This window comes from Malania oleifera, chromosome 6 (assembly GCF_029873635.1).
Source record: "Malania oleifera isolate guangnan ecotype guangnan chromosome 6, ASM2987363v1, whole genome shotgun sequence".
NCBI lineage: Eukaryota > Viridiplantae > Streptophyta > Magnoliopsida > Santalales > Ximeniaceae > Malania > Malania oleifera.
The window spans coordinates 3,766,362-3,791,528 of NC_080422.1; the positions used below are offsets into that span (position 1 = coordinate 3,766,362).

Genomic DNA, 25,167 nt, shown 5'->3' on the forward strand with positions numbered 1-25,167 from the left:
CATGAATCAAACCGAGTGACAAGTTTGTTTTTACCATTAACTCATTCTAAATGGCTCACAAAGAATCCACGGATGCCCACAAGGGCCTATTGTATCGACAAAAATGAATACATTAACTCTCATTAACCAAAATTTGAGCAAGTTTCTGAAAGGAAATGAATTAACTTATAGGGCTGTTGATTTAATTTATCAAGGCATTTCATGAATCAAACTGAGTGACAAGTTTGTTTTTACCATTAGCTCATTTTAAATGGCTCACAAAGAATCCATGAATGCCCACAAGGGCCCATAGTATCGACAAAAATGAATACATGAACTCTCATTAACCAAACAGGGGCTACAAAACGTTACCATAATTATATTGGGACGACTGTAAATATACGAAGAAAACAGATCACCCTAAAACCCTATAAAAAAAAAAATGAATATGCCCTATTGCATATGAGGGAAACCAACTTCAATTTCCAGAATGTAAACATAAGAGGGCTCTTAAATCACCCTGAGTAAACAGCAAAGCTTCAAAACCTTTCAGGGTGGAGCTTGCTTAAGTTGCTTCTAAGAGGACTGAAGGATCTTCTTGTAGTCTTGGAATGTCCCTTGGAAAGGGTTCACCCTACCTTCAGACACCACCCACAGCTCCTCGACACTTCCCGATATCAGATGTTCATCATGACTTACCTGAAAGAGAAATGGGTATACACACAAACGCATGAATGTAACGAAAAATTAACCTCAAAAATGGCTTGACAGAGTCTTGTGATTATCATTAGAGATTAATGCACATTCGGTAGATAGGCATGGAATGGAATAGGGTAGAATGGAATCGAATTTATCACTAATTTCGTCATACCCTCCATTTAAATTTTCATCCCATTCCATTCCTACCCCATTCCTTTCCAGGAACCAAGAATGATGTTAAGAGTGGTGGTGGCGGCTGCATTTGGAAATGGGAATGACTTGTGCAGCCTTCACTCAAATAGTTTTACCTTTTTAAAAAATTTGAACTAGTAGAGAGGAAAAAGATAGTTATTTGAGTCATAGACACAAGTTGTGTTGTTATTCTTGTAGAAGGCGAGGATCATCAGACAAGGGGAATTATACCATTAATACGCCTCCTTGGAACAGAACAAGACCTTGAATTAGTGCCTCTACAGCATCCAAATCCTGCATTTCAACAACATCGGGATACCCAAAAAAAAAAAATTAATTAAGAACCAAAAAAAAATGCAGTTCTCCAGTCAGTTGTGACAAAATGAGAATTCTAAACCCAAAAAATTTCCACCCATTTTTTCAACAGAAAATGTAGTCAAGGAAAAGATTTTACTTGTTTATCAATGCTCTTTTGGATGAGGTATGATATTGTTATGTAATTTGGATATGCTAAATAATTAAACATTTGCACAATATAATTCAACAAAGATTTCTACCTAACCAACCATGAAAGAATTCAGAGTTGTGAAACTGGAGATATTAGCCATGGGTTTAGCATTTTCTTCCCTCAAAACTGAAAACAACTCAACTATTCTACTCCCATAGGCACAAGAATATAAAAAATAAAAAATAAAATAAAATCAAAACAGTGTCCAGCGCCAAAAAGGAACCAACAAAAGAAAAAAGATGACTTACTAGATGATTTGACGGCTCATCGAGAAGTATAATGTGTGGTTTCTTGAAAGTTATCTTTGCAAAAGCAACTCTGCTTTTCTGACCACCTGATACAACAGAAATAGAAAATTTCAAAATATATATTTACCTAACATTTGGGAAAATCTTCAGGGCACAATGAACAAGCCTATATGCCGGTATCCGCACTCCATACCCATTTTGGCAAGCCTTCAAGCTTGAGCTCTCAAACTTGATTGAGGCTTTCCCTGGGGTAGCTCATTCAACCTCTTGCAAGATCCATCTTAAATTCCAAACCTAAGCTCTAGATGGTCATTTAAATCTCTACCCTCTGGTCTTCAGTAACAAAACTGCATGAATAATTTGCAGAAAAGGAAGATACCTGACAATGTGTACATTGGCTGAAGAGCAAGATTTCCAGAGACACCTAATGAACCCAGGTGACTTCGGAGTTTCTGTTCAGGCACACCCTGCAAGGGACCACAGGTTTTCCAAAGGGAATTTGTTACACAATTATTTAGAGAAGCATGTGTGTCCAAATGTGTTTGTATGTCTATAAAAAGGATTCCACCTCTTTGGTGTCCACTTTTTTTTTCCCCACCTAAAGACATATATATATATATATATGTATGCAGGTGTGTGTATATGTGTGCGCGCGCGCGCGCGTGTACATATGTAATACATACATTGAATATTAAAGCTAAAGAAATATAGAAAAATATTAGGTATCCCACAATTAACGCATGATTACTTGTAACTAAGACAAACATTTTATAACTCACTCATAACCGATCATAAATAAACTCTTTCTTTGGTGCTTAATTTTCAATGTTTAATTTCAATATAAAATTTCATTATTTTGTTGACCTTATTTTGGCTAACAACTTGCAATAATTTATAGTGAGATAGAAATTAATGCTATACACAAAGAAAAAGAGTTTAATGATAAAATAAAATGTAAAGAATTAATTAATTAATTATACAATAAATACATAAAAAAATTCTACTGCTAATTGCAAGTACATATAATGCATGTGAAATAACAAACAATGACATCAGCTGCAAAGACTTCAACAACACTGCAGAGAGTTGAGCTGGTCCAATCCAATCAAACAGTTTACAAGAAATAGGAATTGCTGGAACAATCTCAATCTGGCAGGCTGGATAGAGCTTAGGTTGAGGCCTTGAACAACAACCTTTCAAACACAATTCTGGCGTAACATATATTGATCATGAAAAATGTCACATGTACAAAGCCCCTTAGGGGGAAAAAACACATCCACATTGGGGATTTTTTAATCTACTTCATACAATCTTTACCTAAAAGAATGTGGAACACCAAGAACAGGAAGCATCACAACATTGACAAAAAAACCTGGGGATGGATTTTCATGATCCTAAATGGCCTGCTAAGTGGTTCTGGAAAAAAGCTCTATTTTCTATTTCTGGTTCTCCAAAGAATAACAAAAATGACTTTATCTTTCCAATTTTCCAACATTGATACAGAAAGATGAAAAATTATTTTTATTGTTAATTTGTTTTCCACCTTGTCTATACAAATGTTACAAAACCGAGGTCTGTATCGTCTCCATTTTCTGTTTTTGTTTCTATACAGTGAACAAACAAATTATGACGCATTTGTTTATGCTTCCAATTTCTTGCTTGGTTTTTAGCTGTTCTTGAAAAAACTAGAAAATCATAAAATGGTTTTCAGTTATTTTAACAACCTATTACCAAAATACTTTAATATGAAGAATTAACTATTGCAAATTAAATCATTAATTTCATAAATACTTGGCAATTAAAATTTAAATAAAATGACTGAATTTAAAATATAATTTAAATAAAATATCCATAAATTTTCTAAAATTTTGAAGAAAAAAAAGTAATTTTAAAATTTTTTTTTACTATTTTTCAATTTTGATGTACAATAAGATTGTTCTTGTAGCACTAAAAAGTGAGTTTTGAAATATATGCCAATTAAAAAAAATAATTACAACAATTTATATTTTTATTATAATATTTTTTGTTTTTTATTTTCTGTATGTTTATTATTTAAAATATATTTTTTTAATTGTTATTTGATTCAAGACGGAATCACGGAAATGAGCATTTCTTCAATTAAGTTTTTAATTTGTATTAGTTTTATTTTATAAATATTAACCAAACAAGTTGCAGGTGTCAATTTTTAATTTTTGCTTCAGGGTTTTTAGTTTTTGTTTTCATAATTTTCAACAGTAATACCTGAAAAACAAGGTGGCTTTTTTGTAATTACTTGAGAAATTGAAAATGGAAAATGTAAACTGCTTGTAAGAGTTTCAGAGTTTTTTTATTTGGTAGCAGAAATGTGACAAGATAGACAAAAGAGAGAATTACAGAATTACACCAATTACATCCTAGGAAGGGACAACAGATCCTCAAAGCAGAAAAACCAAAAGAAAATTACTGGATATCCCTATTAATCTATGTGAACATTACTGGACTAGTGTTTCTTATGCAAACAAACACACTCCTTATCTGAAATAAGGCTTGCAGAAAATCCAAGAATTTGCTGTAAAGAGATACGACCATATTACAGTAGCTGAAGCAACGCTTCAGTGTTTCAAATCATTAGCACACTTGATAGATTTGAGACATTGCTTCAACTTTACAGTGATTGCCAGTTTAATTGGCTGATGCTTTTGAAAAAGTGAGGAAATTGTGGTCATCTAATTGAACTGTGTTGTAGATGCCTTCTAAACAACAGGTAAAGTTTCAAAAAAACTTGGTATGTAGGGGGCAATTGGGTCTTAGATGACAATATTTTCAGAAGAATTATAAGGGGTATTACAGCATCAAGACATAATCCATCCAATCTTATCATAATTCCCACATTATTATAAGAACCAAGTATGGGAAACAAAAATAAATCACACAGAACCCAAAAATAGCCTAGACATCATGCAACCAACCACCCTGAAATTTGACAATCTATTGATGAATGAGAATTGACCAAGTGGCAGGGAACTGTTGGAAGGGTGAAAAAAGAGTAGGGAACCATTTCATGGAGCCCAAAAGGAACTTTCTAATCAGGCTAGGCCAGACCAATCCTGAGAAATGCATCTGAGATGCATGTGGCCGAAGCTAAATGATGGAAAATATAGGAAATCACTGGTCAGCAGACTGCATAGCTCTATCTGAACCTATCAAACTCCTAAAAATCCCTAGAGGAAAGAAAATTACGCCCTACAGAGAAGAGGGGGTTACTGATGACCTTCAGAACTATGTCCATATGAATACTTGAAAATTCTCATAACAAAACAGAAAAAGGAAAGTCATTTGGTAGCATTCAAAACTCACCGGGAAGCACCGCATCATATAAAGAAGAGGATTTGAAGATAAATCTAGCCCATCAACATGGTGTTGACTGAACACAGCAATGCGAACCTGTATAGAAAACAAATTAGTGGGCATTAAATAACGTATGCAAGGCTCAAATCACTTATGCTATTAGTTGAACAACTTTCTTAGAGTTGTTATTAACTAGAAGTGATTAAATGGGATGCTCCCATCATGAAGTGCCACAAGGATGCCTCGTGGATACCTAAAAAACCACAAGTTCTGGATTTTTAGCTTTGTGCAAAGTTGGGGGTTGGCCTTTTAGCATATAGACATAAACACACACATACACACACACACAATACACACACACACACACTCATCACTGATGTATGTGTACGCCCGCATGGTTTGCCATAAGGGCTTACTAATATTACCAAAAAACTGCAAACCAAAATCAAACCATTTCACATTTCAGTTTCAATGTTTGGTTTTCACCTTTCAAAAATCAGTTTCCGGTTTGGGTTTTACATGTAAACCAAATTTGGCTTGTATTATTTTATTAATGTTCTTTATTTATGTTTGTTTTATAATTTCTTCTAGTTCTTTTATCAATTCCATAAATTTTTTGTCTTATTTTAATTGTCAAAGAATGGGGGTGGAACAGTAGCACATGAATTATTTATGCATGGGTCGAAGTATTGACATATTTACTATTCAGCAAGGTGAAATATAAGAAATGGAAAGGACAGCATTTCATAGAACAAGGAAAAGTCCCTCCATTGCTCCCTGAGCAATGTGCTAGTTCAGAGCTTTCAAAAAGCTGAAATGAACTGGACTGAACAGTTTAACTGACTTCTTTTTTTAAACAAAACTTTGGTTTCAGTTTGTTATGGACCTTATGGTTCTTAAGTTTTAAGAACCAATCAGTTTGGTTCAGTGTTTTGAGTTTTGTCCAAAGCCGACCAAACCAAGTTTTCCAAATGCCAACTAGCATTCTCATCATAATGCAATCCAATCACCCTTTCCAATCATACTTCTTCAGTTATGGCAACCCAGTCTAAGGGAAAGCGCATATTAAGTGTTGTTAGATGAAATTATATTGGACAACCAAGGAAAACAACTCCATAGGAAACAAGGCAACTATAAAGCATAAAGTGGAATTCTCTTGGTCATCCATGCTAGAAGATCAACCACAGTACATGCCATACAGCAATTAAAAACATAGTGGCAGAGCGTATGGCACTGGGAGATTACACTGGGAGGATAAACCCAAATTTGAGTTGGAAAAACTCAAAAGAGATCCTAACAAAGCAAAACTGCTGCTAAGGATTTTGACACAAATACAGATAATAAATAAAATATATTAATTAGAGAGTGATAGCGAAACTTGTAGATAACCAAGAATTCATAAGGTTCTACATCATTGAAGATGTTCCAAGCAAAGTCAAATAATCTGTGAAACGTTACTTCCATCATGTGAATAACCCTAATTACAAGCTTTCAGTTTTAAAAATTCCCTCACCCACCTCCCTTTCCAGAGATTAAAAAATACTTGACCCCTTTCATTTGGCATGCATCGACAGAATTCGGTCAAATGAGAACCAGAAAAACAATACACTGTGACATTAGACTTGATTACAACAACTTAGCAGGCAAGTTTATTTAAATCTGAAATCACCACCATTCAAAGTTTGCTTTCATCATTGCAGAAAGCTGGAGCCAGCTGCACCATTTTGCCCCAAACAACAAGTAGGAAGTATTAATATGAGCATACATTATTATTCTGGACCTCTGGTAATCTAATAAGAAAACAAGAGATACCTTAGCTGAACGAAAAACTGTCCCAGAGCTTGGTTGAAGCTCCCCTGCAATTAATTTGAGTATGGTTGACTTGCCAATGCCATTTGGCCCAACCACTGCCAAAAATAAATAAAATTAAATTAAATTGAATTAAATTTGGAGACCAAGATTGAGGAAAGAAAAAACAGAAAAAATGATAACCACAGAAATGATACATCATTCTCTAATATCATCCTCATACACAAAGCCAAAGGCATATTTTGTCTGCCCAAGGACATGATTCAAACCCACAAGTCCACAAAATAACATGTCCAGACACTATTTAAAAAATGCAAGCTATACAACAGACGCATAGATGATATGAGGCAAAATGCAATATTGAAACAGACAAGCATCCACCACCTCATGGCACTAATATATAGAGTGTAAACATTTTGGATAACAATCCTTACTTGCTATACGGCTGTCCAAATCTATCCCAAAATTCAAATTCTTAAACAATAGGGGACCCCCAGGATAACCAAATGAAGCGTCACTGTGATCACATTAAAAAACATCAACACATTACGATAAGCACTCAATCCAAGTCCACAGTTAAGCAGGCAATAAAAACCACCAATCCCATATCACTTGCATTGCATTGAGGCAGTCAATAAGAAATGGTCATAAAGGAACCGGATATGAAAGATAAATCAAAGTACAAGCACTCCTTAGTTAAAAATATAATTTAAAAGCTGTCAAATCAAACCTGAAACTTATTATTGGGGGACCTGGTCTATCATCTGGGGTTGGAAATTCAAATTTGTAGCTTCAAACCAAAAAAAATAGCACAAAAAATAGTCAATGGGATCTGATGATGGAAAGAGAAGCAATGTCAGGTAGCATTTAATTATACATGTTGTGATCTATTATTTTGATCAAATATAGAAGGAAATTGTGGGCATGCACATGCACAAATATTGAAGGATGCAGTACATACTCAGGGTCACTAACAACTTCATCCACATGACCCAGTCGATCCAAAGCCTGAAGAAGAAATCAACGAGATCGACATAAATTACTTCCAGTAATGAGTTAAAAAAATAAAACTTGGTTGTTGATAGGGCTGCAAATGAACCAACCTGCTATCGAGTGACTCAGGAGCCTGGTTCTCTAAGGGCTCGTTTAGGCTCGTTCATTATATGAATGAGCGATTCTCAAGCCCAATTTTTGCGGCTCATTTAATAAACAAGCAAAACTGGACATGACTGGGCTCAGTTCGTCAGAATCTCAACTATAGGCTCAGTTTGAGCTTGTCTAATAGGCTTGGATTAGACTCATTTATAGGCTAGTTTAATAAGGTTGAATTGAGGTCTATAGACTGTAGTGAACTTAAAAGCAGGGACTGTTGGGTCATGGGCTTAGTTAGCTAAAACTCCATATCCTAAATTTAGTGATAGGGTCAATGCCCAAGGCCAATATACTGCTTAGCTAGGGGCAAAAAAAACTACAAGGCAGCATTAGTAAACACCCCTTTTTCACCTTTTTGTGTAACAAAACCCTACAGCCTCTCACCCCTCAGAGTTAGAGGTTCCAAAAGAACCAACTTGGCTGCTCGGCTTGGTAAGGGCTAGTGAGTTTTTTCATTTGCATAATAAACAAGCTTGAGCAAGCAAGTTAAAGCTTGGTCTAAGCTCAGTTAAAATTTTAACAAACAAGCTTGAGCATAACAAAGTTCAGCTTGGCTCAACTCGTTTGCAACCCTAGTTGCCAAAACAACATTTTGAGTTCTTGAAATACCAAGGGCAAATTCAAAAACCCGAACACAAAGGAACAATGCTGGATTCCGAGAAGATTATAGAGTTTTTGATTTTTGAGGATTGCATTTAATGCCATTTGAGATATCACTGAAATAATAAAAAGCACCTTGATCCTTGACTGAACAAGAGCTGCCCGTTTTGCATTGTACCGGAACTTATCAATAAATGACTGCAACAGACAAAAGAAACAAATGTACATTAACCAAAAATTCCTTCATTCAAATATGAGCCAAAGACGGAACAAGTGAACACATCAGGCATTAATTAAGGGTCTATTTGGCATCGTTTTTGTTTTTTGTTTTCTGTTTCTGTTTCTCTACAGTGAAGAAACAAATTGTAAAAACGTGTTTGTTTATGTTGTCAATTTTTTGTTTTTGTTGTTGGTTTTAAGCTGTTGCCAAAAAACTGAAAAACCAAATTTTATAGTATTAAGTTTTTTTAGTAACCTGTTACCAGAAATTTTAATATCCATAATTTTTTTTTTTGGATTAAATTATTCATTTTATACACTTCTAAATTAAAATCAAAATTAAATGATCATATGAATTTAAATATAATTAAAAAATATTCATAAATTTCAAAAAAATAATAATAAAGCCAATTACAAAATACTTTCACTATTTTTCAATTGTCACGTCCAATAAAATTTTTATTGCAAAGAAAAATTTGAAAGTCGAACAATTAAATAAAATAATTATAATAAATTTTATTTTTGTTATAGTAATTTTTTAAATGTGTATTATTTGTAATTTTATTATTTTAAGCATATTTCTATAATATTATTTTATTTAAAGATAAATGAGCATTTTTCAATTAAGTTTTTAATTTGTATTAGTTCTATAAATATTAACCAAACACATTGTTGGTTTCTAGTTTATAGTTTTTGTTTCTGGTTTTTGGTTTTCGTTTCTAGCTTTCATTTCTCTACTTTTTGATAGTAATACCAAACAGCCCCTAAATCTTGTTAGGAAAAACAATAAAGCAACAGAAGAAATGCTGAAGCATCAATTATAGTAATGGTGCATCAGAGAAGACCTGCATATGGGTTCTTGTCCTTTCATTAGCCTCAAATGCTTTCTGTTGGTTCTTAAGTTGTTCCTCTTGAGTCCTCTCAAATGTATCATAATTCCCTTTGTAAGTAGTCAATTTTTGCCCACGTAAATAGATTATATCTGTGACTACCTAGGGGGAAAAAAAAAGAGGGGGAAATTTAGCAACACCTGTCATATAACATTATGACAAGTAGAACCCAAAAAAATGAATATTCTGATTTTACTAAAAATATTATCTTGTCTTCATTCAAATATCAAAAAGCATGAATGTAGTACCGTGTTCAAGAATTCTCTGGCATGGGAAACAACAATAAAAGTTTTTGGCCATTTCACAAGATAAGACTCAAGCCAAAGGACAGCATGAAGATCGAGATGATTCTGCCAAATTTGATGAACAAAGAAATAAGCAAATATTTTTTCACAGTTATACTAACCAAAACTGAAGATCAAAGGGGACAGGTTATGCATAATGTACCGTTGGTTCATCAAGCAGTAGCAAATCAGGCTCTATGAATAGTGCCCGAGCAAGAGCTATACGCATTCGCCATCCCCCAGAAAATGTTTTTGTTGCCTTCTTCTGCATTTCTGGAGAGAAACTGAGACCCTGAAAATGTTCAAGGCCAGAAAGAGTACATCCAATCAAGGATTTTCATTTTTTTGTGATAAACGTAAAGAAAAATAATTCATCAAGATATTAGACCAGATAAACAAAATTTATAGCTAAGATTGACAACTGCAACACATAAACCACAAATGGTCAGAAAACTATGGCATTTTAAGCACCTATAACAATGGATGAGATAAAAAAAAGGCAGCCAGGTGCACAAAGCTCCTGCATATGCGGGGTCCAAGGAAGGGGCGGACCACAATACGATTAGATAGAGATTAGTAATTTATATCTAGATTCTAATCATATAAACTAGGCATATTTGGTGGGCCAAAGTTTCTCTTGGGGAGACTGCCTTAACAATTACACTTATATGGGGTAGTCCTGGTGAGTGGTGACACATTTTTTTTTTTGGGAAGATTATGGATGTTTAACATTACACCATAAATACAAAGCCAGTGAAATCCAGTTCCCTCAATAAAACTAAATTATTTCGAAGTGCGGGGTCTTGATGATTATCATGGCAATCTCTCTCTGTCTCTCATTTTCAAGACTCCAACTCTCTCCATATCCTTTTCATGCAAAACCCAATACTAAGAAAATCCAAAACCAGCCCCAAGTAACCAATATGCATTGGATGCCAACAACTAGCCCAGGATTGGTATGAGGTTCAAATGAACCATGCACTTCATGCTGCAAACAAGCATGAAACTGAAAAAAATAAATAAATAAGTTGAACTGACCGCAAGAATGGAAGCTGCACGTGACTCAGCAGAATCTGCATCAATAAACACAAGCCTCTTATATATCTCATCAAGCTTTTGTGCAATAACATCTTTGTCAACCCCTCCATTTGACTCCCCTTTGCTTGCAGTTATGTCGTCAAAGTCCAATTCTCTCTTCAGCATCATCACAACATTATTAGCAGATTTGATAAAATTGCAAATACATGCTGAATCCAACCTAAAAAAAACCGAAGAACAGGGAAACAAAAAATAAGCAACCAGAAATCTTCCGCAATAAGAAGAAATTCAACCTGTAATGCAACTAGACGAGCTTCTTCTTCCAAAAGCTGAGTTCTTTCAATGTCAGAGTTAAGAACACATTGCAGGGCTGTCATGTCATCACCGACCACTTCTTGCTCCACGTGCAATATCTGGCAGTTTTTAGGAATACCCTCAATGGCATGCAAAGCCATATGCCTGAGGAAAGTCGTTTTTCCTGTACCATTTCTCCCAACAAGACCTGCACAAACCAGATATACTATCATTAAGAAGAAAGACCACCATGCAACCTCAAAGATGTTAGAAACAGTATAGCAAGTCAATGGTTAGTAATCCTTTCAATAAGCACTCTAGATATAGATATAACAGAAAGTGCCAAATTTGGAGATCTATGCAGGAATTTGCATGAGAAAAACAGAGCTATCATTTTCTACATGCGATTCAAACTAGCAAAATAGCAGAGAAACTCCCAATACTGCAGATAATGCAGAAATTTAATAATTGCTAAAATACTGTAAAATAATTTTTTTTTTTAAATCCATTCATTATTAAATATAAAATTTGTTCACTTTACTTCATTGTATTTATTATTTTAACGATCTATTTTTTTGGAACAGGAAATTAGGGGCAATGAAGAAACGAAACGCAAGCTCACCATAGTGCCTCCCAAAGGAAAGTGTCACAGAACCATCTACAATGAGATCACGACCACCCACAGAGACGCTGAAATTGTCCATACGAATATCCTTAACAGCAGGTCCACCTCCACCGCCGTCATGGTTTACACATACAGCAGGCATTCCTGCTTTCGCTGCTTCCATTTCTGCCAAATGCATTTGATATTGTGCCTGTATAATCAGAATATTAGAACAAAAGGTGTCCTGTAACTCCTGTTAACAACTGCCTCAAAGGAACTAGTGAAGATCGGTGCATTTGAAATCAACACATTAAAAGTCAACCTATATAAGAAAGTATTTCATAAAATAGCATCTTAACTGGCATCCTTGGGCATTGTAAACAAAATCCTTAAAACAATAATAATAGGTGAGCCCAGTAGATACTAATACAAAAAGAACCCACCCCACCGAGCAATCCACAGGCACCAGGTGCCCACATGGGGGACGTGGGGGGCAGCCTTGATGTAACTAATATCTCATCTTAAAATTGTCCAACAATGGAATTTAAGGTTTAAGGGGAAAGGAAGGCCTTGTTTGATATCAAAATTGAGTTTATAATCAAAACTCAGAATTACCAGCGCATCAACCTTTTCCAATGGAAGTTGATTGTGTATAACTGATTCAATAATTGCAAATTTATATAATTGTTATATCTTATAATGCGTTGTTAGTTGTTACCTCTCGTTGGCGTTCATCCTTCCTCTTTTTCCTTTCAAGCTTTGCCCGGTCACGCTCTGATAGCACAGGACCATCCATCACCTCGAGCTTCTTCTTTGGGACTTCCTCATCATCCATTCCATCAAACATTCTTACTGGTGCTGCTAGGCTTCGAACAGTTGGTTTGGCTTTAACCAAGCCATGCTTTCCAAATTTATCAGAGAGCTTGCTACAAACCTACCATCAAATTTTAGAAACAAAAAATTATGAATGGTAAAACAAGAAAAGTAAAATTCAATTGAAAAATTGTCTGATGATATCAGAATGACCAGTCTTCAGGAAAAACTGGATAAATTTAAAAAATTTTAATTTTAGATTTTTTCTCAGTTTGAGATTCTATTAAACTAGAACCTCCAATCAATTATGCCCACACATGGTTTGGTGGACTTAGTCAGACAAGCTAACACTACCAAAAAATAGTGCAGATGAACTAAACTATAAATAGAAACGAAACAAACGACCATGGCGAGGCTTCCTGTTCTTTAATTTTCACACCTGTCAAATAGATTATCAATGTTCAGCTTCACCCATTATGAAATTGATTGCACAACACACCATGAGATGAATCAAATCAAAAATCCTCAAAGGAGCAATCTTGAAAGGAAATTCCTCTTTATATTCGAATCCAACCTGGCTAATTTGCTTGCTGAAGCAGTGTAGTACTATCAAAGTTAGTGTTAAAACTGAATGAAAATATTTCAGTCTTATTTCATATCAGGAGAAGATTACAAGAGTGTATATATATATATACAGCAGTTAATAACAGAATTAAATTAACAATACAGTACTAAACTACAACTGAAATGCTTCTGTTGTGCTAACTGAATGACTTGCAGTTAGCTGTTGTAAGCTAACTGATATGCTGCTGTGATAAGCTGTATTCTAACTGTTGCTGCCTCTGCATTGCAACATTTGCTTCAACACTCCCCCTCAAGTCACAATCCTTGATCTCTATGACTTGCACTGAAGAATTTATCTTGCTTTGCCTTGGAATAAAAATGCCCTTTAATCCCAGCCTTTCTGATAACTTTGAAAATGAAGAGAAACCTAATACCTTGGTGAATATATCAGCTACCTGAGAGTTTGTTGCAATATGAAGAGTTTTTATCATGCCTTCCATAATCTTGTCTCTCACTAAATGACAATCCACTTCAATGTGCTTTGTCCTCTCACAAAATACAGGATTTGCAGCTATGTATAAAGCTGCTTGATTGCCACAGAATAGCATGGCTGGCTTAAGATGTTCAATCTTTAAGTCTTTAAGCAATTGTAATACCCATGTGATCTCACAAGCTGCACTTGACATAGCCCTGTACTCAGCTTCAGCAGAGGACCTTGAAACCACTCCTTGCTTCTTTGATTTCCAAGATATCAATGAACCCAAGTAAACAACATAACCAGTTAATGATCTTCTTGTATCTAGGCAACTAGCCCAGTCTGCATGACAATAGGATTTAATATGCAGCTCTGAATTGCTTGGAAAGAAAATTCCTTTACCTGGTGAACCTTTAAGATACTGGAGTATTCTATTGGCTGCAAGTTGATGAGGCTCTCTAGGTTGTGATACAAATTGGTTTAACCTATGCACAGCATAGGTAATGTCTGGCCTGGTTAGAGTTAAGTATAACAATCTACCAATTAACCTTCTGTACTAAACTGGATCATCAAGTGGTTTACCTTCATACTTGGATAACCTCAAGTTTTGTTCCATAGGAGATCTAACAGGTTTGCTGCCAATAAAACCTGTATCTTTTAGAATCTCTAATGCATACTTTCTCTGGTTTAAACTAATCCCTTTATCAGTTCTAGCCACTTCAAGTCCTAAAAAATATCTTAGTGATGATCTTTCAAACCAAACTTGGCATCAAGGACTTGCTTCAAATTGTCAACACAAGAAGGATCATTACCAGTAAGCAAGATATCATCTACATAAACCAGTAGTACTGTGAAAGAACAACCAGACGTGAGAGTGAATAATGAATAATCAGATCTTGATTGAACAAATCCCATCTGCAAAATCGTGGTAGAGAATTTTTCAAACCACTGCCTGGAGGCCTGCTTAAGTCCATAAAGGCTTTTATTTAATTTGCAAACAAGATGCTCCCCCTTGCCATGAAAGCCTGGTGGAAGAGACATGCACACATCCTCAACTAACTCCCCATGAAGAAAAGCATTACTTACATCAAGTTGATGCAAATACCACCCTTTCACAACAGCTAAAGCAAGCACTATCCTTACTAAAACAGACTGCGCAACAGGTGAAAAAGTGTCTAAGTAATCTAAGCCAAGTTTTTGAGTGAAACCCTTGGCAACCAAACGAGCCTTGTACCTTTTAATAGAACCATCAAGATGATACTTGATTCAGTATACCCATTTGCAACCAATGGGAGATTTACCAGGAGGCAGCATAGTAAGAGTCCATGTGTCATAGAGTTCCAAAGCAGCAATCTCTTTGTCCATGGCTTCTCTCCACTCAGAATATTGAACTGCTTGATGAAAAGAAACAGGTTCTGGGGGAGCAGAATTAACATCCATGACAAAAGAACGAAAAGAAGGGCCAAGATGAGAGTAGCTTAGGCCATCAAAAATATCATATGGCAAACTAGGGGCAGGTTTGGTACTAACAAGCTTACAAAAATAGTCTGATAAGTAAGAAGAAGGATGATGAGATCGAGCAGATCTTCTTCAAGAAGGAAGACGAAGAATAGAAGGAGAGGAGGCAGTAGGCACTGGGGAGAGAGCATCTACAGAATCAAAATTAGAAAGTTCAATTGCTGGAGAACTAGGATTTTCAGAATCATGATTAGAAGAATTATGTTCTGCAGAAGTAGGTAAAGGTGGACTTGGTTGTGAAGCATCAGAATGTGAATAAGTGGAAGAAAACTAAGGGGGAATAAAATGGAAATGAGGAGAACCAGAAGTGCAATGAGGGAAAAAAAAAATTATCTAGATAGGAAATAGAAGGATTAACAGAATTCCCAAAAAAAAAAATATGCTCATAGAATTGAACATCTCTGGATATAAAAATAGAATTAGTCTGAATATCCAAAAGCTTATATCCTTTAATGCCATGAGGATAGCCTAGAAACACACATTTTGTAGCCCTTGGTGCAAACTTGTGCCTATTGTGAGAGAGAGTAGAAGCAAAGCATAAACAGCCAAAACATTTTAAATGAGAATAAGGAGGAGATTTATTGAAAAGAAGTTCAAAAGGACTCTTATTACCTAAAGACTTGGAATGAATCCTATTGAGTAGGTAAACAGCAGTCAATATGCAATCACCCCAGTAGTTCAATGACACCTTTGATTGAAATAACAGTGCTTTTGCAACATTTAGGATATGTTGATGTTTCCTCTCAACAATAGCATTGAGGAGTATCAACACAACTCAACTAATGCAAGATGCCATTATTATGGAAGAAATCCTCAAGGAAAAATTCAGTGCCATTGTCACTTCTGATGGTCTGAATTATGGCATTAAATTGAGTTTTAACCATAGCAACAAATTGAGGAAGAAGAAACTAAGTATCAGATTTTTGTTTAACAAGGTAAACCCAAATACATCTAGTGAAATCATCCACAATTATTAAAAAATATCTAAAACCTTCAAGAGTACAAGTAGTAAAAGGACCCCATAGGTCACAATGTAGTAGCTCAAAAGGCTTATTTGAAACATGACTACTACAAGCAAAGAGTAGTCTTTTTTGCTTAGAAAAATGACAAACATCACAACAATCTGGTGTATTAGAAGTATTTACATCAAGTGCTTCTTTAAGCAAATAAAATTTGGAATAAGAAAGATGACCCAACCTAGTGTGCCACAACTCTGAAGAAGAATGACCAGCATGAACAGTATTGGCAGCGATAAAAGAGTGCATAGTAGAATCTTGCAGCAAATACAGCCCATTATGTTCTTTACCCAGACCAATCATGATCCATAAAACAAGATCCTGAATGAAACAACAATTACCAAGAATTATAAGGCAACAAGAAAGATTTTTGGTAAGCTTACTAGCTGAAATCAAATTGAAACTAAAGGTAGGGACACACAGAAAATCAATAAGAGTGAGAGTAGAAGAAAGTTGCACTGTGCCTGTGTGTGTGACAGTGCAATGGAAGTGATAGAAGTCAGTTGAGAGACAGAATGGACCATATGGTCAGTGGCTCAAGTATCAATGATCCAATCATTTGATTTAAAGTCATGTGTATGGAGAAATTGGGCAGAAAAAATGGAATGAGATAGATTTGGTTGAAACCAAAGGGGGTTACCTGAAAAATTGGAAGAAAAAGTGGGAGTAGAAGTGCTACAAGCATTGAAAGTAGTTTGAGAAGATGCAATGGGTGTCGTGACAGATGTAGCCTGATTCAGATGCTGAATGATTTTTCAGAAAAGTAAGCAATTGCTCACATTGAGCCTTAGTAATTGGACATTGTGCCAATGAAGGCTGCTGTGAGAAATTTGACTGCAAAGAACCACCAAGAACATTTGATGCAGACATGATCTCTGAATGAGGACCAAGATGAGGCAAAGAACCAGGCAAATGACCATTAACCTGAGACGTAGTGCCTTGGGAATTGGTCAAAGAAGTAGTAGGATCAAAATTCCTAAAACCACCAGTCACTTGATTAGCCATAACTTTGTTTCCCCCTTTGGGTTTGTATCCTGGAGGATAACTATGAAGCTTATAGCATTTATCAGCTATATGACCTATTAGACCACAATAGGTACAAATTGGCCTTTCTTTCTTAGAATACCCTCCTCCTTTGCCACCATTGTGATTTTGAAATTGGCCTTTGTTGTGGTTAACAAACATTGCAGCAGCTTCAAGATTATGACCCATGGTACCATGACCAATGTTCCTTCTCTTTTCTTCTGGCAAAACCAAAGAACAAACTTTGCTCAATGAAGGAAATGGTTCTATTAACAAGATTTGACCAATAAGATTGCTATAACTATCATTTAAGCCCATGAGAAACCTTAAAACATGTTCCTTGTGTTGAGCATCCAATTGAGAAGCCTTGGATCCATAGGTATGAGCACAAGAACAAACAGTAAAAGGCTGATAGCTGATAAACTCATCCCATAAAGTCTTGAATTTTGTAAAATAGGAAGTCACCGAAAATAGGAAGTCACCGAGAGTGAACCTTGTCAAAGATGAGAGATTTCTTTCTCAAGTTCAAACAAACATGCATTACTCTGTGCGAGCCTATCCTTATGATCAAACCACAAATCCTTTGCATTGTTGATATACATCACACTAGCTTTCAATTCCATACTCATAGAATTGGTTAACCAAGAAAGAATCATGGTATTGCATCGATTCCAAGAATTGAATAATGGAGAAGAAGAATCTAGTTATGTGATTGAGCCATTTACAAATCCAAACTTGTTTCTGAAACTCAAAGCCAAGAATACTGATCTGGCCCAACTCACATAATTTTCTGGACCTGTGAGAGGTTGAGAGGTAAGAACAAAACCTGGATTTTCATTTGCAGGAAGAAAATAAGGATTGTCAGCATATTCGTCTGCCATTGTTGTGCTTGAATTGGATACAAATTGTGATGAACTGGAAGTAAGTTGTTTCGAATGAACCAGTAGCGGAAGCCATTGAGATACTCGAAAATTTTGAAATCAAGAATTTAGAAATTAAAAAACAGAGAGTAAAAGCTCTGATACCATGTTAAAACTGAATGAAAATATTTCAGTCTTATTTCATATCAGGAGAAGATTACAAGAGTATATATATATATATACAGCAGTCAATAACAGAATAATTAACAATACAGTAACTAAACTACAACTGAAATGCTTCTGTTGTGCTAACTGGATGACTTGCAGTTAGTTGTTGTAAGCTAACTGATATGCTGCTGTGATGAGCTGTATTCTAACTGTTGCTGCCTCTGCATTGCAACATTTGCTTCAACAGTTCGCAAAAAGATTATTATCTAGAGAAGAAAAAAAAAATGCCCCTTTGAAGTTCCTTTTAGTTTTCTCAACAACCAAATAGAGGGTAAATGCGAAATCAATCGCATAACAATTCTACACCGCGAAACGGATCAAATCAAAACCCTAAAAAAGGAGCGCCTTTTAAGCGAGAAAATTGTGACATTCGAAGAATCCAACCAACACTCTAAATTCAAAACATAAAAAAAAAACAGAAAATTTATTATTTACCAAGCGGCATTCGGCATCGTCGGAGACGCAGCCAGCGCTGACAAGGATTTCGCCGATAGCGTCGACGGCGCCCTCCCCCTCGACGCCGAAGTCGAAGTCCTCGTCGGCGAGGACGTTGACGACGTAGTCGATAATGGGCTTGTCGACGTCTTGAGCTCTTCGACCTAGCACTTCGTGCACGACGGAGCTGGCTACCTCGGTCATCTTCTTCAAATCAAATTGAAGAAGATTCGGGGATGGGTACCAGGAAGGGAAGATTGAATTGAAACTGAGAGTCAAAAGCTAAGGATTGAATCGGCTCTCAGCCGTCCAGAAATTAAGACTTTTCTTTCCCTTCCTTCTCAGTCTTTGCTTCGGGGAAGGAATCTCTTCCCTTTGCCGACCCGAATTTCGCACTCTGCTACACTAGCACTCTAGCACCAGCGAAAGCGGCAGCATCCCTCGAGTGTCTCAACGACGTCGTTTTAAAAGGTTCGTCCTAAATGGTTCAGCCATGGTATATTGGTAAAGGACCTTTGGTTGCGTTTGGTTGACATGAATAATACTATCAAAAAATATTTTAATTAATGATATATATATATATATATATATATATATTCAAAATAAAAAAGAACGACCAAAATTTAGTAAAAAAACAAATCAATGGCCTCTTCTAAGATTTCAAAAATTTTAAGTACCTTTTCCTAAAATTTTAAAATTTTCATAGATTTTTCTTAAAGTTTACCAAAAAACACAAACATATTCTGATATTTTGCAAAAAGATAATTTTTTTAGGAGTTTTAAACTGTAATGACCTACTATTTATTTTCTGAATCTGTTTTTTTTTTTAACAACAATTATTGTGAAATTTCATTTCTCTTATACCATCCTATATAAAATTAGTCATCCACCTAAGCACCAAGAAGCTAAAATCACATTACCACCACCCATATATAAATATGTACAATACCAGAGAGCTACAGTGTTCCCAAATTATACATATATAATTGTTTCCCAAAATTCCCTCAACTGGGTTGGGGCTATACAGAAATACTTCCAAAAATACTCACTCTACTGACAGGGCGGTACTAAAACCCCTCTACCTGCGAGTCTGATCTGCTCGCCTACCTAGATCACTTGAAAAATGTTAAAGTAATGGGATGAGCCAACGCTCAGTAAGACGAAATATGTTATTGTTAGTGTATGACAAATAAGTTACAATACTATTAAAATTTGTTTCTATATAATCATGTATAACTGAATCTGCAAATACAGTACAAGTAATATAAACCACCACATTTTACCATGTTGCTTAACATATATGAATTTTAGGTTTCTATACATAATACTTTTAATATATATACGTATATTCCCTATTTTTGTGAAATTGTACATACATAATAATAATTGAAAACTTCCCTAGATGGATAATTGTATGTCATGATTTAACCCCTCATGATAGGGTTGTGCGGCCCGTAGGCGGGATCTATCGTGGCTGACCTATCAAGGTAAACCACTATACTCCACTAGTCTGATCAACCCTCCTCAACCCATATTGTCACGCCCCGAACCCGGAAATGGGACCCGAGGGTGAAAATATAATCTAACCTGTCCCTGTATTATATAAATCATCACAGATACAGTACAAAGAATGAGGGTTCGACCCCGTGGGGTTCCCAGACACCCTAAACACATCCAATCATAATCATATACACAGCGAAAAAAGTCATTATATATCAACATATGCAGTACCATACAAAAGTCTGTACAAGAGCAGAACATGGCTCTAACAGAACGTACAAACTGGGTGCCCAAATACAACTCAAAATGGCAACCCAACAAAACTACAGTCCTAGCACTTACCCAAGCGCTAACGCAGTACACCAGCCACTACGCTCCCTACACTAGGACGCTAGTTCCGGTTACCCGAAGGGCCTGTAAAAATGTATGTGCAGTAGGAGTGAGACACCTCTCAGTAAGGAAGAACAGAGGTTGTATCGGTGTGTGGCATTTGAGTGTTATCATGATACAACATATACGCAGTTAAATGAATTTCAGTACTAATTTACACAGTACATATACGCACACATACAGCGGTCATTTATACGCAGCCCCGTCACAATACATACACATGATCAGTAATCCTCAGTGTCATCACACTCTTCAGCCCGAAGCTGGCCCACGACATATGGCGTTGGCCCGTAGCCAACTCGCGAACACAGCGCCACCGGCACATGGCTAGTCCTAGACTCCCATGGCATCGTACTGGCGCTAAACTGGTGGATCCACACCCTTCGGCCTGATCTGTTGGAATAGGCACACACCCTCGGATATAGAGCCGGACACTCTTGCCTACATGGCAGGCGATAACATGCCCTCGGATATAGAGCCGAACACTCTCAGTACCTAGGACAATTTCGGAACCACGTTCCTACTAGCATTTCAACATATCACACACACATGCATGCTCATATAACTAAACAAACCACACTCATTTGGTAATCTAAATCATGGTTTTCCAAAAAAATACAGTTTAAACAAAGTCAAGGCACGGTTATCCCAATATCATAGTATAAATCACACATATACTCGGTTTTCAACAAAACCCGGGATTCAGCCCGTTGCCCCCTTTTCCCCAAAACTGCAATAATGAAAAACTCATATTTTTCCTTGTTAGATCCCCCCAAATGAGTAGCCAAAACACACACAGGACCGTGGATCACAGTTCCACCGAGTCCGATTTCAAAAATAAACAATATAAACATAGTTCCCCTTACCTTAACCCCGTAAGCAAATCCTGAACTCCAAGGTCCCTAAACAGCGAATCGAGTTCTAAAACCTACAAATCACAGTACAGAATATGTTCACAAGACAATTACCTACAAATCTACCGAATCATAATTGAAAACCGAGCCTTACCTCGATTTTACGCCGAAACCCGAAAATCTCCAAAACGAGATTCCGATCCGTATAAGTTGTAGAGAATCTTTCCACGATCCTCGTGGTAGCTTTCGTTTTCCAATTTCGTCAATGATCGGCAAAGAATTCTAGAGAGAAGGAGTAAGGAGAGGTTTAGAGAGAGAGAGAGAGAGAAAGAAAATCTAAGTTTGCTTAGTTTGGAAGAAATGAGAATTTCCTTTTATAGCCCTTTGACCCGGGCAATTTCCAATTTTTCCCCTCTCTTAATATTTAAACCCATTTTTCATATTTCGGGTTCTTACACATATTTAATGGGGAGTCTGTCCACACATGGGCACGATTAACCTACTTACCATGTATTATCTAAATAGGTGGTTGCACTCTATTCTGTATATAGCAACGGTACCATATTCTGTAAACTGTATCTGTAATGGTTCATCAGGGTCTGATACTATATAATGCATTTTTATATACAACTATCTGTTTTACCATGATTCTGTAATAACTCTATTAACCATGATGCTGTGATAATCTGTATCAACTGTATTTCTGAAATGAACAGTAAAACTGTATAATCATGGTATTTTGTAATTACTATATAACATATCCACTGTTTGTATATTCTGTAAAACATAACTCTAAAAAATATTGTAAAACATGTTTCTGTACTATATCTATATTCTCAAGCCACACAATAATTTAAAACATATTATTCATAATTAATAAACTGTATAAAGTTCTGTTGTGAATAATAATCTGGTAAAAACTTATAATTTATATTGAAAACATACTAGAATTGCCTAGCATAGCATATTCCCTTACCTGATTCCTACTAAAAATCCCCTATTATGACGGGTCTTACACCCACGGGGTTCTCCACTCAACACCCTGAAAACCATATATCCCATAACAAAATATCACTATTTTTATGTCTACTGCATTTCCTACAACTGCTAGAAAGACAAATTTTGCTTAAAAGACCTTACCTTGAATCTGGGATGAAATCCAACTCCGTCCCACCGACGATCTGTTTTTGCAGCCTTGAAGAGAACTTCCTCAAGAGCATTGTGGTGGCCTCAGATCATTGATCTGGCAACTAACAAGGCCAGAATCGAAGAGAGAAGGGAGAGAAACTGAAGAAGAGAGAGAAAGTAAAGTTTTTACTGAAAATTCTGCTTAAAATCCGAGTTTAACACTATTTATACACTGGCCTTCGTCGACGAGCCACGTCATCTCATCGACGAGGTCACATAAAAGGTTCATCGACGAACACCATCTCCTTGTCAACGAATTTCAGAGTTTGGAAAAATAGCCTCTCGGTATCTTCTCGTCGACGAGGCCCTCTTGTACCCTCGTCAACGAATCCCCTGTGTTCATCGACGAGGACTTGATAAATTTTCTCGGGCCATTGCATCCCAAAGTGCAACATCGTCGACGAACGCGAAGCATTCGACGATAAAGTCTGCTGCCTCCTTCTGTTTCTGTTTCTATTTCCCTCCCTCTTTATTATTTAAATACCATTATTCTTCAGATCAATATAGTAAATGTCTTAAAAAATCAAATGTGAGGGGAGATTTGTGGAATTTTTTAAATTTAAGTGAAGGTACGTGAGATTTTTGAAACCTCAATGATGGTCCTTATCTTTTTGTCATATCTTAAGAAAGGTTAGTGCCCCTTTTCTCATTAATGAAAAACGTACTTCATAAAAGTATTTTTATTTCGTTTGTATTGTAAAATAATGAAGAATGTACAAAACTTGCTTGGTTAGTATTTGATTCAACATGTGAATATTATCCATGACAAAAAATACCGACTTCCTATGAATTTGAGTAAAAAGACAAAGATCTCTCCTAAAGTTTGAAAATTTCACAGACTTCCTCATGAGATTTTAAAATTTTCAAAACTTCCCTGATATTTGGTTCTTATGACACTTATACCTCTCAAAATATTTATCCTTTTACCAAATATAAATATAATGGGAGATATGTGTCTTTTTTTGACAAACCTCGTGAAAGGTTTATAAAATTTCAAAAATTTTAGTAGAGATCTTTGGGGTTTTTAAAACCGCAAGGAAGGTTCTTGTCCTTTTATTAAATCTCATGGTAGGTCAATGTCTTTTATTTTACTATCTAACATTTCAAAAATTAAATTATGGTTAGCACGTATATCAATAACATACGAAGAACAATTCAACACAAAATATATTAAGAATATATATATACCAAAATAAAATTGTTGCCACCAAAATCCATAAAGATTAGTCAGCAACCTCTATTACTCATAGAAAAGCAAAAATGCTTACACGATTGCGAGTGTACTATAGAAAATATATCTGATGCTTAAGTTAGAGATGAAGGAAGCGAGAACGAAATAACAACAGTAAAGTTGGATTGAAGATCCTTTGCCTCTCACTGGAATCCTTTTTATAAATGAGATTCCTTTTGATAGTTAATGCCAAGTGTCTTCAATTCTTAGGACCCTGAGTGATCTTAGAGGGTTATGTCCCCTCATTTATGCTCCTTTAGTTAGGAATTACCCTCTTTGTTTATCTTTGATAATTAGATCTTACTTTACATCTTTTGATACCAAGATGCCTCTTGGTCTCATTTATTATAGATTTTATTTTATTTCCGCCCCCCACTCTTGAGCCTTAAAACTATTTTCAGGCTTAAGAGTATTTGGGAATAACATATTATTAGTTAAATAAAAGCCATCTAAACCTAGCAAGATCAAATCGACATAGATTTCATTGAGCTAACCTTTTTTGACTCCACCAAGCCAAAGTCTCTTCTTGATGAGCCTTTTAGTGAGCTAGTTGAAATCTATCTCCTTGTGGTCGAGCTTCCGAGTTTATCTATCAAATACGAGCAAATGCCCCTTTCATCAAATATGAACAGACTCATTTGCAGAGTACGAGCAAAACTCTTCTTTAAATGTCATGAGCAAAGCTCATCTACTAATATTATTAGAGCTTATTTATTATATATGAGTAGAGCTCATCTGTCGAGTATAAGTAAAGCTTATCTGTCTTTGTCTATTAATATAAGCAAAACTCATATATCAAGCATAAGTAGAGCCCGTCTATTGATATCCATTGTGCATAAGCAGAGCTCATTTGTTTATGAATGGGCATCTATCGAGTACGATAAAAGCTTATATCTCAAGTGTGAGTATAGATAATCTATTAGTATGAACAGAGCTCGTATATTAACTCTATTATATCCCCTCGAGATTCATTATACCAAGTGCCATAACTATCAGGATTCCTTATTTCTATTAGGACACGTCTACACCTTGTTAAGAAACACGCCCCAAGTATTGAAAGTGTGAAATATACATTTTTTAAAGGCAGGTATGCTCCTTGTGATCCTACCATCTCATCAAGTGTGATGTTATGCACCTTCTCCAAGAAGACAAGGAAGAATTGAGCTTGATAATGCCCAATGTTGTTGGCTCCTCCCTTTGCAAAGAGGCTTTCTAGGAGTACAATAGAG

The 25,167-nt window shown here is 35.9% G+C and overlaps 1 protein-coding gene across 1 annotated transcript; it reads right to left on the minus strand.

Moving 5' to 3' along the window:
• Positions 1 to 202: 202 nt before the first annotated feature.
• On the minus strand, positions 203 to 19,254 carry LOC131157468 (ABC transporter F family member 3). The gene is made up of 18 exons (XM_058111650.1): positions 18,776 to 19,254; positions 12,562 to 12,777; positions 11,862 to 12,054; positions 11,239 to 11,447; positions 10,946 to 11,101; positions 10,071 to 10,199; positions 9,872 to 9,973; positions 9,579 to 9,725; positions 8,650 to 8,712; positions 7,724 to 7,770; positions 7,493 to 7,552; positions 7,197 to 7,279; positions 6,766 to 6,860; positions 4,963 to 5,049; positions 2,006 to 2,093; positions 1,627 to 1,712; positions 1,102 to 1,164; positions 203 to 678 (listed from the first exon to the last, which is right to left on the minus strand). Exons 1-18 carry the CDS (start codon positions 18,977 to 18,979, stop codon positions 556 to 558), a joined length of 2,151 nt encoding a protein of 716 aa, XP_057967633.1. The 5' UTR covers positions 18,980 to 19,254; the 3' UTR covers positions 203 to 555.
• Positions 19,255 to 25,167: the final 5,913 nt, after the last annotated feature.

What these genes read in the sequence shown, in the direction of transcription:
- LOC131157468 (XM_058111650.1), bottom strand. Translation starts at nt 18,979, where the DNA reads ATGACCGAGGTAGCCAGCTCCGTCGTGCACGAAGTGCTAGGTCGAAGA. An exon ending in GGACAAGAACCCATATGCAG is followed by an intron (nt 8,713 to 9,578) that starts GTCTTCTCTGAT and finishes TGTCTGTTGCAG; the next exon opens with TCATTTATTGATAAGTTCCG. An exon ending in TCCAAGGAGGCGTATTAATG is followed by an intron (nt 679 to 1,101) that starts GTATAATTCCCC and finishes TTTCTCTTTCAG; the next exon opens with GTAAGTCATGATGAACATCT.